General features: G+C 45.8%; 1 protein-coding gene across 13 annotated transcripts in view; it reads right to left on the bottom strand.

Annotated features, from left to right (window-relative positions):
- Positions 1-16,612, bottom strand: part of LOC119144790 (zinc finger protein 704-like) — a 240,270-nt gene that overhangs the window by 86,201 nt on the left and 137,457 nt on the right. Inside the window, exon 1 of one of the 13 annotated variants that reach the window (XM_037380585.1) lies at positions 11,412-12,132. The exons of the other annotated variants lie outside the window; for them this stretch is intronic. Within the exon in view, the coding sequence (XP_037236482.1) occupies positions 11,412-11,693 (282 nt within the window). The 5' untranslated portion in view covers positions 11,694-12,132. Of the gene's footprint in view, positions 1-11,411; positions 12,133-16,612 lie in introns of those variants that run through there. 13 annotated transcript variants of the gene reach the window in all.

The following is a 16,612-nucleotide window of genomic DNA, read 5'->3' as shown; positions in this document are numbered from 1 at the left end:
TTTCCAACCCAAATAATTTTATGAAATAACACTGTGCTCTCCATTCTGTATATGCTGGGCATGCAAATGGATGACTTGCAGTCACTATTCTGCAAACCTGGCTAGCTGGCTTCAAGTGGATGGCAGCCCCCAGCCACGGCATCTCTGGAAGGATCTCAGCAGGTCTTTCAGCCCTGTTTTCCTTTTTTTTTTTAAATAAAACAAACCCCTGAGAAACACATTGCCTCTAAACATCTTAAAATTAAGAAGCTAGCTTGGAAAGCCTTAAACAGAAGGGAAGTGGAGGATCACAACTGCAAAAAACAGGTTCATGTTTCATTTAGCAGTCCTGTTGCTGCGCTTCAAGCTTTGCTAAACACGCTCTCCATTGAGTGCCTGGGTACTCTACCAAGCTAAAAACAACTTGGCTGGCCAGGAATGGGCAGCCATAATTTAATTCCCAATTACTGGTTTCACAAACAATGAGTTTAAAATGAACTAAACCAATTACCTACCGCATCTTCTCGCAGCAACGTACATGCCTGGCCACGCAAGCAGGAAGCGTGCCTCCCAGGCAGTAGGTTCCCTGCAGTGAAAGCAGCACGAGCAGCGCCCAGTACTGCTGGAGCAAACTGTGGCCATGCACAGGACCAGAGAGGGACTAGAAACATGTGCCCTGGGCTGGCCAAGGAGCACTGAAGGACAGAAGACATGATACACCCAGGTCTCGCTGGCCGCCTCTGGGAAAGTTTAAAAAAAAACTTAAATAAAACCAAGCATGCTCATGTGGAGTAGCAGGGAAGTTCAAACAAACTTTTTTCTTCTTATTTCTGTTACATGTAATTACAAGCCGTAATTAGCGAGCGCCATCAAATCAGGTGTTCTTACTGCATTGGCTGAAGCTCTCAAACCTCCTGTCACGGTATTTTCTATGGTATGCCTATGAACATCTATTTTCTCTAAAATGGTGATTTTTCCTACTTGTAAGAATGTAAAGAGGGTCCTAGAAGCCTGTGGCAAAGTACCTACTGTCTTTGCTGTCCGCAATTTTGATTCTGCTACTGTCTTTGCTGTCCGCAATTTTGATTCTGTCTACGTTCAAAAGCTGTACATGACAGCTTAAGTTTTCAGTAGCTTCATACAGCCTTGTGTATGGACTGTCTTATGGACAGAAATATCCATCTGGCCTTTATTTCCAAATTTCACGTGCAAATAAAATATCTTTCGTTTCAACTATTTCAAGACCACTGCTGAAGATGTATGAGAAGCTCCACTTGTTTCTCTTTTCACTTGCTGGTGGTTTGGGATCAGTAAGGATGGCAGCAGTTCAAAGCAGAAGGGAGAAACACCATCACTTCTTCTATCATCTAATTCAGGATGAAGCAAAAATCAGGCCATATAAGAGGCAGTGGGGAACTCCCCACACTTAGCAGAAGATGGTGGAAAGGCTGCCTCACTGCTCCTCAGTAAGAATCCCTTGTTGTGTTCACCTGCACTTGAAAGCCTTCCTCCTCTGTCTGGATAGACACACATAGCGGAGTATGTCTAGTGAAAAGAAAAACAGATGAGCTTTATTTTCAAGATCTCTTGCAAATAAATAAGGTACAGAGATGTGTGAGATTTCTAAGGGTGAAAACGACTGTCTGACTTTTGAAGCAGCCTGCCAAGATGAGATGCTGCAGATCCCAGATTAGTTAAAAGGGTATGGAAATATAATCCATTTGCCTTAACATCCTGGAAATAAAGAGACTTTCCTCTTCTTTTGTTTGTTTGTTTAAATAATGGGTTTTCAGTGAAATTAAACCAAGGTAGTTCACAGACGCATCCACCTGTTGTAACTTCTGAATGAAATAGGTGCTGTGAATGAAAGCTTCAAGGGCCAGTGCTGATCCCTGAAGCTGAGACCCTGCAGAAGATATTGTAAGATCAGAATTAAGCATACATCCTTATCTCCTCTAACTTATCTTGAGCCTTCAGAAGAGATGAACAAGCAAGGAGTGTTGCCCCCACTTAAGAGATTCTCTCAAATCTATGTTCAGCTCCAGAAACAACATTTAGCAGTTTTCCTGTTCAGAGTGGGAGAGGTGCCAAAAAGGGAGTTTATTTTTGGGTCTGACTATGCAGAGAAGTAGTATCACAGAGTTTCATCTCATTATCCCTGGAAGCAATGGAACAACACTGGTAGAAACCCGCAGAAGCCAAACGTGACTGTCTCTTCCTCAGCCACTCCAGAAACCAGCCCTCTATCAAACCGCTTTTGATGGATTTGATTAACAATGCAATGATGTCTCATGGGAGAAAAGCCTTCACAAAGAGCCTGAAGCACAATCAAGCCCAGATAAGTACAGCCCAACCAAACAGCTGCTGTCCTCTAAAGGAGGTAGGCTTGCTCCCTTTCTCACCCTCCTTTTCCTCCCTATGCATGCCCTAATTATATCATCCTATCTTTTCCTCTGCACCATCAAGATGCTTGACAAGCCCTTCCCCAAGTCACCTTAACTTACTGAAGTTACATAGTGTACACTCTCTGCTGCATGTGTTTCCTGCTGTTCCAGTAGTCTGCAAAAGCACACAATGAATTCTGGCGCAAGCCGAAGGTAGCTAGTGCATGGCTGGAAGCTGGAGGAAGGACAGGGAGAGGAGTGCTTTACCCTTTTTGGAACTAGTGAAACACTAAGTCACCTCACCATGGCTCCACAAACTCCATCTGGTTTTACCCAGTGCCTGGGCACAAAGCATATTGTGCTGCAAAGACTGCTGCTCCTGCAGAGGGACATACCAGCATGGCAAGAGAAACATCTGCAAGGCCAACCAAGCAACCACTTCTCTCCTGCTGAGAAAGTAAGGACAATTGTCTAGAACAGTGGTGGCCATGCATGTTGAAGAAAAATATCACTGTAAATGCTTAGCAACCACTAGGTTCACCCTTATTAATTTTTCTGCTTTTTCCATATAGTTCTGTTAAGCTAGATGAGAACCACTTTCCATGGCCTTATGAACCACAGGCTGCAGAGCAACCACCACTAATCTAGACCTAAAAGCAGCACAGCATTCTCTTTAGAAGTATTTTAAAGCAGAAAAATCAGATTTTTTTTTCCCTTTGGCAGTACTTACATTTGTCACAATTACATCAAAGGAAGAGACTTGTTGAGAAATACAAGGTCAAAAGCACTGTTGATCCAAAGAGAGTTCTTTCCACTATTTCAAAGGGATATGCATGTATACATAAAAGATCAGGCTGGCTCAAATGTTTAGCTGGCCAATTTTGCAAAGTCCAGTTTATAGAAGGTGATTGTACAATTTGTTCTCTATGTCAGTACGATGCAGGCATTAGCCACATCATCTGCTGAAGCACAAAAAATGTAAGTAACCATCCAGTCTTATGAATGCCTGTCCTAATTGCACCGCCCATCTAAAGTTCCAGTAACTTTTTATCCATTATGTTAGAAAAATACATGAAAGATGGTAAAACAATGAGCTATATAATGTCACACTTTAATATCTAATCATTGAGGCATTTTACCTTCCCTCTGACTCTGTGTCCAGTGATCATAAAGATCTTCTATAGTATGAAGCAATACTTAAAAATTATTAGGACTGGTCTGGAAAGATTTTAAGACTAATGGATTCACCCTTGTGGTTACATAGTTGGGCTGAAATCCCAAATCTGCTTAAACTAGCAGGACTTTTCCATCAACTTCACCTGAGCATTTTAAGGAAATTTGATTCTTTATGTTTTGCAAAACCACCAATAAAGATATCTGTATTTTTATCCAAAGTTCAAGCAACAGAAGTTGTTCAGTTTCCTGTCTTCATTAGTTTTGCTGTCAGACAACAAATACCACCCACACATGTACTTTTTAATACAATGAGACAAATGTCACCACAATCATTATTTGGGATTGGGAAAGTTTGGCAAGGTGGCAGAGCGGTGAAAGTGATCCCATCACTGATTGTTCAGCAACAGCAGTCACATTAAATTCCTACATGCTCTGTTCAGGAACACGCTACAGTGACAAATGTCAACACAAGTTCATGAAATTGAAGCTGATCACCATATATTCACTTTATATTTCCCTTTCAATTTTCACAAATTAAAAAAAATACTAGTAAGAATTTCTCTCTTAGCCTACTGTCCTGTAGTCTTCGGGCTGGCCTCAAGCAGCAGGAATAGTCAAGCTACTCACTATTTTTAGAAAGCAGTAATCAAATAAATCACGTGAATTATAAAGCCAATGGGCACTCCAATTCTGAGGGGGGAAAAAAAAAAAAGACAAAAGAATCATTGCTCAATTCACAGCAGTATTTACAGAGCAGACACCAGCAAGGACCAGCATGTTCCCTACTGCCCAAGCACCAAAGCTCGCATCTTTGAAACTGGCACAGTCTGGGGCACAGATTTATCATACAGTCTGCTAAGATCTCTCTGGTGCTCTCATATCACTGGAATTTCTAATCTTGCAGCTGGGAAAACACAAGAGTAGGCCTCAAGGGTTCAAAACTGCAGGACCATTAGGCTTCTCCATAACCTTGGCACAGAAGCAAGACTGGAAGAGCACAGGGTCAGGAAAGGCACAGATGGTCCATGCGTCTGTACTTGTCACAGGGCACATTACAAATGTTAATTACCAGACCATGACAAGCCCTTTCTCAATACGTAGTTTCCAGATGAAAAAAAAAAAAAAAAAGAAAGAAAAAAAAAGTCACTTCTGTCTTTAAGAAGGAGGGCCCAGGGAACTACATGCTGGTCAGCCTCAACTTGATTCCTAGGAACACGATGGAACAGCTAATCCTGCAACCTATTTCCAGGCACGTGAAGGACAAGGAAAATCATTGTGAGCAGTCAGCATGGCTCCACCAAGAAGTCACACTTGGCTAGCCTGACGAGCTTCTAGGATGAAATGACTGGCCTGGTAGACTGCGGAAGAGCACTGGATATTCTCTATCAAGACTTCAGGAAGGCTTTTGAGGCCCTCTTTCATAACATTCTCATAGACAAGCTGCTGATGTATATGGGCTGTATGAGTAGGCACTGACATAAGCTGGAAGCTGGCTCAACAGACAGACCCAGAGGGTGCTGATCAGCAGCACAAAGCCTAGTATGAGGCCAGTAAATGGTGATACACTCCAGGGGTCAATACTGGATCCAGTCCTGTTCAAGATCTTCATTACTGATCTGGATGATGGGGCAGAGTGCATGCTTAGCAAGTTTGCAGATGACACAAAACTGGAAGGAGTGGTTGATACACTAGTCATGCTGCCATCCTTGACAAGGGACCTTGACAGCCTAGAAAAATGAGCCAACAGGAACTTCATGAAGTTCACCAAGGGGAAATGTGAAGTCCTGCACCTGGGGAGGAAGAACCCCAGGCACCAGTACATGCTGGGGGCCACCCAGCTATAAAGCAGCTTGGCAGAAAAGGTCCTGGCATCATGGTAGACACCAAGTTGAACATGAGCCAGAAATGTACCCTTAGGGCAAAGAAGGTGAATGGTGGTGTCCTGGGCTGCACAGGACAAAGGATTGCCAGCAGGTGGAAGGAGGTGATACTGTCCCTCTGCTCAGCACTGGTGAGGCCATACCTGCAGTGCTGGGTCCAGTTCTGGGATCCCCAGTACAGAAGAGACAGGGACATACTGCAGACGGTCGAGCAAAGGGCCACCAGAACAATTAAGGGACTAGAACACCTTCCTATAAGGAAAGACTGAGAGCTGGAACTGCTCAGCTTGGAGAAGAGAAGGTTCAGGGGGATCTTACAAATGTCTACAAATAGATGAACGGAGGGTACAAAGAGGATGGAGCAGGCTCTTTTCAGTGGAGCCCAGTGACAGGACCAGAGGCACCCGGGTACACACTGAAACAGAGGTTCCCTCTGAACGTCAGGAGACAGTTTTTTCATTGTAAGGATGACTGAGTACTGGCACAGGTTGCCCAGGGAGGTTGTGAAGCCTCTCTCCTTGGAAACATTCAAAAGCCATCTGAACACAGTCCTAGGCAACTGGCTCAAAGTGGTCCTGCTTGAGCAGGAGAGGTGGACCAGATGACAACCAGAGGTCACTTCCAACCTCAACGATTCTGTGATAAAGACTCATCAGCACCTCTCTATCCACCAGTACATACGGCATAACTGAAGGCAGACAACTGATCATTCTCAATTGAACTCATTCCAGACTGAAAAAAGTCTAGCAAATAAGAATCAAAACTGTTAGTGGCTCCACTGTACCTCTTTATTTTCACATCGTTAACAGTTTTCTAATACAATTCCTTTTATGGGCAAAGTGGTTATAGTTGGTCTGTGTCCCACAAACAACAAAAAAAGTACATTAAAAATCCTCAGCAAAGTACTCCCACTCATTCTTTATTATGGGAGAGTAGAGAAAAATTACCATCTTATAACCTCACCACCCCCAGCTCTGCCTCCAGTAACCCATACTATGTAAGCTTTTTTTTATTTTTAATAAGGAAGAAAACAAAAATATCCCAAGTCTAGTTGTGCAGTTTCCACACCAACTTCACTAGACAGGTTTTCACTCAATGACTGTAAGAAACTGAATGAAGTTTGAAATTTAAAAATCAGACAGGTTTATATACCTCCAAAGAAATGGCTAGGCTGCTGGTGTTTACCTGCTTCTCTTATTTCACTCTTTAGTTGTTCCCCACTGTCCACCAGTATCCATTAATTATCCCTCTTGTTACTCCTCAACTTTGCAGAAGAGGGTAGAGCAGGATCATGCTTGTTCTGAGTTTGCCCACAGCCTAGCCTAACAGGTCCCTGCACCAAGATCAGAACATGAAATCTAATGTTCTAATAAACAGAAGTATTTATAGAAGTATCTTTAACATTATTAGTCTGAAAGGGAACATTTCAATTTACTTTCAGGTTAGCATGCAAGTTCCTAACGTGTCTTAGAGATCTCTCCACCACTAAGCAAATCTGGTATTTGAGGTCTGCATTTTGCAAACTGCCTGTTAAAGTATATTTGCACACACGTATGAAAGCTAAATTAAATAGCACTTCGCTAATCAAAGGGGAAAAAAAAAAAAGTTTGTTTTGCCCAAGATGGGCCTATAGTCCATTCAAACAAACTGGAAGTTTGATTTGAAGGACAACAATGAATGCACACTAGGCTTTAGAAAGAATGCAGAGAAAAGGAGCAGAGAGTGAATTCAACCCAGCCAAACAACACACATTAGTAACAGGCAACTGGCTTCTTCCAGACAAACTCTGAAGATTCTTCTTCATCCTATCTATCACACAGATGTCTCTATCTTTTTTAAAAAAAGACAAAACCCAACCCATAACAAAACAAATTGACAAAAATCATGTTGAAAATCATACTTTTTCCCCGGATTAACCTAGACTCCCACCAACATCTGTCATTCCCACTCTGAAACCTCTGGGACAGACTTGCATGTGCTCCATACTTCTGATCTGTTGCAAATTCCACTTCACAAGGGGGGGGGTGGGGTGGGGTGTAAAACTGAGCCTAGTGTGCTTGAAGTTGAAGTCTTGCTTACACAGCTTGGGCTTTCATATTCCTCCTGTGTCACAGCACAGCTCTCTATGCCTCGCTCTTCATCTGCTTATTTCCCATGATTTTGGGAGCTGCATATTTGCAGGAGGAAATCCATTTGTGGGAAATTCATCCTTCTGAACTACCAAGAAGTGCTCACAGACAAGCCAGTATCTGGAATGAGTAATTTTACATGGGCTTAGGGTAAGGCAGAGACCGTGGCAACATAATGCTTGAGGAACAGGAGTAGCCCCCACAATCAACTGGATTACAAATATCCTGGGTTCAAACTCTCAGCCTGTAGGCAGAAACTGGGCTGGAAATAAAGTGGCAGCTCAACTGGGCTAAATAGAAGAAAGCACTAACCCCTTTCTATTCACAACAGTAGAGAAAACATTGCAACATGTTGGCAAGTTATCACAAGCCCATGTTCAAAACCAGCTCAAATCCTCAACCATAGTGCTCTAGTAGTTTACAGGCAAATTAGCATAGCTCTGCTACTTGCACTGGGACTTGCTTGTAAGTACCAGAAAAACACAGCATCACAGACCACTGACGACCCTGCTCCAAAACCTTCTCTCCGTATCACTGAAACCAGCTGTTTCCATGGAGTGAATTAACCCCTGCGTGGTACTAACATGGCTGCTTGTGGAATCGGAACCAAGCTCCATACAAAAGATGAAATAAACAGGACTACAAATTAATCCACGCTTCAAGACAAAGTACTGGTAATTACGCTATTTATTCTTTTTTCATCTCATTTCAAATGGCTGGAAATCTAGATGCAGCCAATGCAGCAAGTATGAGCTGGACAAAGTTTCACAAGCAAAATGAGGTCTGTAAAATCAGCACCTTAGTGTTACTCAGATGAAAGAACTAGTTTTGCCAAAATAAGAAATCCTAGCACTTCTCAAAAAGGCTGTCAAAGACTCTCTGGCTACTCTGTCATTACCCACCAGCTACACACAGCATGCTCTTGCCTCTTCCAGCATTATATTAAAATAGACAGAGGAAAAGAGAGCAACAGAAGTGTTCTCCAGCATCCTCCACCTGGACATCTATGCAGCTAGGGGAATACAAAAAAGCAATTTTTTTCTCTTCCCCATGACCAACAGTCTCTCTCACTCTTTTTTCACATCTGTTCTCTTGTCCCAATACTAGAAATTGTCTTTTAAAGTACTCCTTCCTCTCTCTATACCCTCAAACTTAAGTGTGAAGTTCAAAACCAGACTGCCAGTGGCACAACCACACAGGGGACTTCTTTCTGGTGAAGACAACACAGCTATAAGACCTGATGGTGCAGGTACTTTTTTCATCTTGACCAGTGGACCAAATTCTCTTGCACTTTTAAAATATATTAATTACACTGCAGATCCTATGATGCATTCATCCATGTATCACAGGCGCTCCACAGAAGTAACTTTGTGAAGAGCCCGTGAAACCGCTAGTTTTAAAATGCCATTCCACCTAATGGGACAGATATTAAGTGTACATGTACACCATCTGTATCTACACCACACACCAAAACATTGTGTGCTGCTTTCTAGTTGCATTATCTGGATACCATATACTGCAAAAACAGCACCTGTACCACTCTGCTTTCACGTCTGATTAAATTCTGAAGCTCTTCAGGATGTCTCTTATTCTGAAGGGTAATGGACCCTGCAGCAATTGATGCCCTCTCCCACCAGTGAGCACCCCTTCAATTCCCTTTGCTCCCAGACCCTAAGTCGGAAGGCCAGGTCTGAGAGTCAAATGTTGCTGACCCCATGCGCCAGTTCCCTGGCAGGAATCCTGTCTGACAAACCACAAGCCAGGCTGTGCCAGTCCCATTACCCTCCCGCGGTTTTGCAGTTGGACCTCTGCATTCATTTTATGCCCGCTTCTCTCACATTTAATTGGTTGCTTGAAAATTACCTGGAAGAACCCTTAGCTTAAACTTTATGTACTCCTCTGATAACAATCCCTAAAGAAATATATAGAAACCAAAGACAATTCCTTTAAAATGTTAAATTATAACAGTTTTTCTAGCTTTTAGTACTCCAAAGCATAAATAGTGAAGAGCAAGAACAAGTTATGACAATTACAAGGGTTTTTCCAAAGAGGGTAAATACCTGCACCCGGTTACCAAAGATTACTTGAGAGTTTATTACATAGACTATAAGTAGACTGACACACATTACTCCACTCATCTCATCTATGAAGCAGACCTACAATCCAGGGAAGCAAACACACGAAAGCACAATGTTCTTATATGCACATACAGTCTTAACTGCAAGGCAGAAATATCAACAACCTTTACTTACATTAACAGACCTACTACACAAAAGCATGTTGAGGGCTGACAAAGAGAACAGTAGACTCCAATAAAAAGAAAACTGTACACTGCCACATTATAGGCAGATGACACCTATGTAATCCAGTTGATATTTCAGATTACTGTGCTCCACTTGAGAACTTCACACTTTTCCTTTACTATGTACAGGGGAAGTTTCTCTAAGCTTCCTCTATCACTTGTTCGTTGCCATGGGGAGACTGATGGGACCAGAAGCCCATTATGGTGCCCTTCATCCTTAGGCTACCAGTCAAGTGTCAAAAGGTCTTGTAGCAACAAAGCTGTCCCAGGCTGTCAGGCCTCAGTAGCACAGACAGTCTGACCCAGGCAGACAATAACCACATCTCGTTGCCTTTGACAAGACTTACTGAAGAGCTGCACAGACAGGGTCAAATGACCCAACTGCGTCACAATTACCCTGTCCCTGCTATAACAAACTTGCTCTGAAGCTATATGGGGATAACCTGTATTTCTGCTGCTGCTTTCTTTTAGGGATTTTTTTTGTTGTTTCGTTGGTTTTGGTGTGTTTCTTGGTTTGCCCCCCCCTCCCCCTTCTGTAGATACAGAGAAGACTCCAATGGTAACTACTAGGCCTATCCCGATCACTTGCTAAGTAAGAATCATTACCTGGATTTAAAAAAAAATGAAATAGTCAAAATAGATACCCTTTAAACTTTCATGCACATTTGTTTTCCCTAACTAGGTTGTTTCCTAACCTATGACTCGAACACTGCCCGGACCTACTCACAGACTTAACCCTACTATCCGGGTTAGCCCAGGAGAACGCTAATTACAGAAAAACCCTCACGATAAAATAATTAAGCCTAGATCTGCGGGATTTCAGCCTGCAAGCATGTTCAGCAGGTTGCTTCAAAACGCACCAGGCTCACAGGGCTGCCCGAGCACACGCAGATGGGATCCGCACCGGGCCTCTGCGCCGCACTGCTGCACTCGGAAACTTTTCACAAATCGCCCCCCCCCCCCGCCGGGTCTCCTTAGCACGGCCACCTTCCCCCGCCCTCGCCGGAGCCCCCCAGCGCCCTGCCCAGCACCGCGCAGCCCCCACCACCCGTACGCACGACACTGGTCCTGAAACAACCGCTGCGCAGACGGCCAGGCTGCACGCCCCCACCGCCCCCCAGCAGCTCTGCTGCCGCGCACTTTGCCCGCGGAAGACCTAATACTCGAACTACTTCAGGTAGCAGCAACTCCCCACGCACGCCCCCGTCCAGCCGCGCAGCTGCCCGCACCCGCCGCCCCCGGGAACAGCTCGCCGTCCTCCCGGCGGGCCGCCGCCGGCACCCGCTTCCTCTGGGACCGGCCGCCCCGCCACGCAGCACCTCGGCAGCGCCGGGGGCCGCCCCGCCGCCCGCCCGCTTCCACTCCCGCCGGCAGCCGCAGGCCGCCCGCCCGGGGCGGGCCGCTGCGGCCGCTCCCACCGCTCCCCCGGCCCGGCCCGGGGCACCGGCCGGCCCGGCCTCGCTGGCCCGGCACCCTCGCCCGGGCCCCTGCGGCGGCACCGAGCCGGGCCGGGCGGCTGCCGCCACCGCCCCGCTCCCGCCCTCGCCCTCCCGGAACGCACCTTCAGGCTCCCCCGGAGGGGGCCCTTGCCGTGGCCGGTCAGCGCCGGGGGGGGGCTCCCCAGGCCGCCCTCCTCCTCCTCCTCTTCCTCTTCCACCTCCACCACCACGTCCTCGTCTTCGTCCTCCTCCTCCAGCGCCGCGGCAGAGCCCTCCCGCCGGGGCGGCCTCCAGGCGCTCTCAGGCTTGGGGGGCCGGACCCCGTCCGCCTGCGCGGCCGCCGGCCCAGCGCTCAGCCGCCGGCTGCCCATGCTGGAGCGCTTGGCCAGGCGCCGCGCCTGCATGGTGCCTCCGCCCGCCCGGCCCGGCCCGGCCCGCCTCCCGCCGCGCTCAGCCCCGGCTGCGGGCAGCGGCCCCGCCGCCGGCGCGCAGCGGCAGCGCCGATCCCAAGGGGCGGCGGCGGCGCTCACCGGGAGACGGCGGTGGGTGTGTGCGCCGGACGCGCCCGCGCCGCGGCCATGGGGCCCCGCGGGCGCGGCGAGGCAGGCCCGGTGCCGGTGCGGCCGCCCCGCCGCTCGCCCACCTGCTCCCGCCGGCCTCCTCCGCCGGCCTGCCCGTCCGACCCGGCCCGACCCGGCTGTCGGGCGCGGCGCGGGGTCCGCTCCCGCTCGCCCTTCTTCGCCGCCGCCGGTCCCCGCACCAAAACCCGGACTGGATTCCCGCCGACCGCGGCTCCGCCAGGCGCTGCGCGGAGCCGCGCTGCCTGCCCCCCCCGCCGAGTTTCCCTGCGGAGCGGCGCCGGCCCCCGCCGCCCACCTGCGGCGTCGCGGGGAGCGGGGTGCCGGGCCGGCCCTGCCGCCCTGCCCCCGCCGGCCGCGGGTCTGCTTAAGCGGCGGGAGGGCCGGGGGTGCCCGGCAGCCTCCGCATGCGGGACAGGCTGCCAGGCGCTTCGCGTGCGGGTGCGGTAAAACGATTTCACCTCTCCGCAAAGCACATAAATGGGAAAAATGGAACTTTTGGGAAAAAGGCTGAGAAGAAACTGGGGGTTTTCGAGGTGAAAAATCGAACCAGAGCTGTCTGCACCCTGTTGAGGAGAAAACTATCTGGGATGGTTACAGAAATAATTTTCAGCTTAAATTGTAGTACTTCTGCACTTTAAGCTTTAAAATAGCTTTCTGAAAACTTTTTAAAATTAAAATAGTTTCCAAACAGTTTTAAGTTATTGCAGTCACCATTTAAATTTATTATAGGATCTACACCATTTATTAAATCCTCCTGAGACTGAGTTATACTTAAGGTTGTCACATGCTTTTCCTAACCTCTTCCTCCGTAAGTTTTAAGTCTGCACGTACATGTTATCTTTGAGCCGTATATCTATTCTTTTCCATTTACAAGTGAATTACAGCAATTCCCTTTTCAGTGTTCGGTGCCTTTCACCCCGCACATCTGTTTTAGAGACATGCCAACAGGCCAAGTGTACACCTAGTATGTCAATACGAGGCTAAGCTTCACCTTTAACTCTAGGTTAACTTGTCCCTGTCAAAAAATAACATTTTTTTGTTATCATTATTAAAAAATAAGTATTTATTAATTTTGGAAATAGCATGCAGCACTTCCTATGCAAGAAATCATAGATAATACAGTACCCATTCTTAAAGAAATAATGGAATTCCTTTTCATATCAAACTGTGGAAGTTGTTCCAATTTTCTCAACCCAGCCCCACAAACACTTGTCTTTTGTCCATGCTTTGAAGGTTTCCAGAGACTGTGCACCTCTGGACAAGATCTGCAACAGCATTGCTGGCAAATTCTGGCATATCAGGTCTTCCAGCAGTGTTTCCCCACCCACCGAAAAGTGACATCTCCAGGTGTTTTACCTGGGCTTTGATCAGCTGCACTGCAATGTCAGGTCGGCCCATCTCGCAGCAGAACAGCAGTCAAAGCCCCTGGTATGTACAGCCACAAGATGTCACGTCTTTTTTCCTGCCACTGCATAAGTATTTAGCTTCCTGATACTTGGTTGGATGGATCAGTCACTGTTTTTTGAAGCTGATGTTGCATAAAACATAGATATGCTTTTTAGTTTTATTCCTACACTGAATGTTCAGAATTAAGGTTTAGATTTGGCAGAAGAGTCATGCTTAGGTTCTGTCTTAAACATGGGATTCCACCATGAATTTAAATGGTATTCTCCATTCCTTCACACTTGTACCTCAAAGGCATAGAAATGGAATCATTCCAATACCTCTTAGTATTAAAATTATTTGAATACAACCTAAACCTAATTGTGATCTTCTGTAGTGGCCTGTGTTCACAGTTATCTAAATTATAATCACACTACTGATGGTTCCATTCTGCTGCATACTAGGATACACGTTGAGAGAGTTCCTTGATTTTTTCAAAGGTCTGTATGTCTTAATTGTAGCAAAACCAGAATCAAAATTAGAAATCATATGCACTGAAGGTGTTATCACTGACTTGGATTAGATGTGCTAGCCTGAACACCGCAAATAAACAGGATGGAGACCAAGGGATCTCTTGTAGAAAATAGTGGTGATACAGGATAGCTGGGCTTGCATGGACATGTCTGTTACTTCCATGACAGCTCACACTTTAGCCTCTATTTGAACTCTATTCAGCCCTTTTATCAGGTTAGTTCCTGCTGTAAGATACAGCTGACTTGAGGCCTCTTGCCCTGAGGTTTTGGTGGGTGAACAGAAAAGCAGAGATTGTTAAATGAGAATCAGGCTTTTAGTTGTCAGTTCAACAACAACTGTTTCAAAAATTACTAGTTGGGTTCTCTTGTTTGGGAGCATGGTGGCAGAAGGCAGAGAAGGAGGACCAGACAGGTTCTTAGGGCCACATATAACATCCCAGGCCTGCCTGCCTGCCTGCATTCAGGAGGTTGCTCCATCCTCCAGGATGCTGCCTCTTCTCCCCCAGGACTCTGGCAGGTCATGGCCCCTCAGCACTCAAAGCAGAGCAGGATGGCAGGTGAGCCTTGGAAAAGTTGGGCAGGATGGCAGAAGAGGGTAACCAAGTTCTGGTGGAAGGAGAGGAGGCAAAATAGTTTTGGAGTCAGGAGGGATAAGGAACGGCAGTCCAGAGTTCTCTGGCTGATGGGCATGGCAATCCTGGGAAGGGGTTTAAAGAAGGATATTGACTTTTGATTAATAATCTGAGCTGCTAATGCTTTTTACTCCTGCTGGGTTATGAAATGCAATGAGAAGCCAGTGTTGACAACTCTACAACAGATTGGTTAAAGATTTCTAGCACTTCTCAGGCGAGCCAGATTGGAGCTGTAGTAAGAATAACTTCTCTCACAATATTTTATACAAACAAAAGATAGAAATGACTGTTTGCTTCATTTCTCCCAGTCTGTCTGATTTGCAGTATGAATGGAGCTGAAGCTGAACCCATATTGCCCTTTCAGTGCTTCCCAGGAAAGTTCAGTTATGGGTAAAGTTTTCTAAGGACAGTCAGGGAGTCCTAGGTACAGTCCTCTTCAGTATCTTTACATTCAGAAATAGTTAAGAGTCAAACACAAGCCATAATCCACTGTCACCCATCAACATTTTTTCCCCTGAGACTCAGTCTTGGCACTCTTGGGGTGAACTGCTGAACAATTCTGGCCCATAGCCACGTCCTGACATTGAGTAAATTCTTGTGATATACAGGGTAATATGGCATCACTTAGCTTAACAGAGATATCTCATGATTGTACTACAGCATAATATGCCTCTAATGAAAGTACTGGCTCTGGCTGTAATAATAGCTGTTTACATGTTAATGATTTCCAAGCTTATTAAAAGTTAATGTGCACATTCGCACTCCCTTTGTGTATATGGCTTTCCAACACAGCAGAAGTGTTTCAGATGCTTCTTTGCCTCAAACTATAGCAATCCATTTGTATTTCAAAAAAAGAAGTGTCTCTCTATAAAGACGTATGAGACAATTTGAATGATAAGTATATATGAGCATATGTATCTTCCTCCAGAAGTTCTAGAAAAAGCTGTGAAGGTGAATTACAGTGGCAGCTTTGCGGTTCATCTTGTGTAATTATTGTCTAACTTCTTTCAACAAATCCACTGGGAGCTATGTGTGCACTAGCCACAGAAAAACATCTGGCTTTCTGTGGCACTGCCTTAACTGGTCTATACTGATTAATTTCTGGTGGAGTTTTCTTATGATACATACTTTTCCCAAACATTTTATACGGTCCATCTCTCATTAAGTATTTTCATTTTTAATGTAGTTATTTACTGACCTGTTTGACATTTTGTTCCATTCAGCTTCTGCTACATTATTCTGTGATCCTGACTGCAGGCAAAGTCTGCCTGACATCACATTGGGGAAATAATTCCTTTTGCTTCAAAAAGCAGGGATTCTTCCATAATGCTCAGGGAGGCACTACTCTGTAACCACCTCGCTTGCTGGTCCCAGAACTTCCATCAGGGACGATCAGTCAGTCAGCGATGCAGCTGCCAGCAGCAACAAGCACTAGCAATGGCTAACAAACAGTAGTATGGGTGTGCTTTAGTTTGCCTCACTGGAGCAGGTGGATACATTGCAGCATGCATTTTGCTGGACCACCCCTAATCCTGCCTTGGCTAGCTCTGCTTTCCTTTTTTTTTTTTTTCTTTTTCATTTTTCTCTCCTTTTCTTCTTTTTTTCTGATGTGCCTGCAAGGAAAGAATAAATTTATTGATTTATTTTCTTTAGTCTCTGAATATTTTCCCTCTTGTCCATGAATGCCAGCTTTTTATCACTAGAGGCAAGATCCCCTCTGCCGCTACGTCCTCCCAGACGGATGCTATGCTTCAGTACCTTGCCTTCCAAAAAAGTCTAGCATCAATAGGAAGCAAAGAAACCCTCAATTTTCTGCACATTTGACCTTCAGAGTTTTTTAAACACAACCTGCTCGAGCGGTTGTTCATTTTTAACTTTTTAGTGTGCAAAAAATATATTTGTTTTAGTATTCAAACCAGCATGTGCATGAACCACGCGTGTGTGTTCCACTTCTCTCATAATCCCAGGCATTTGAGCCCCTGCCAACTTCTTTATTTGGGGACCTGCCTTCTCCACACCCCCTTTGTAAACTTTGCATTTGTTTTGCTTTATAGTGATCATTGAAGTTCTCACTCCAGCTGGGAGGACAGCCAGGCACCTTCAAGAACAAGGGAATGATTGACAATATTAGGCAGAAAATTGTCTACCAGACGCTGCTCAAAAGGAGAGGTGGCAACCTTCCGACCCCCTTCTC

This window comes from Falco rusticolus, chromosome 3, assembly GCF_015220075.1.
Source record: "Falco rusticolus isolate bFalRus1 chromosome 3, bFalRus1.pri, whole genome shotgun sequence".
Taxonomy (NCBI): Eukaryota; Metazoa; Chordata; class Aves; order Falconiformes; family Falconidae; genus Falco; species Falco rusticolus.
This window is presented reverse-complemented; position numbering and strand designations above follow the sequence as displayed.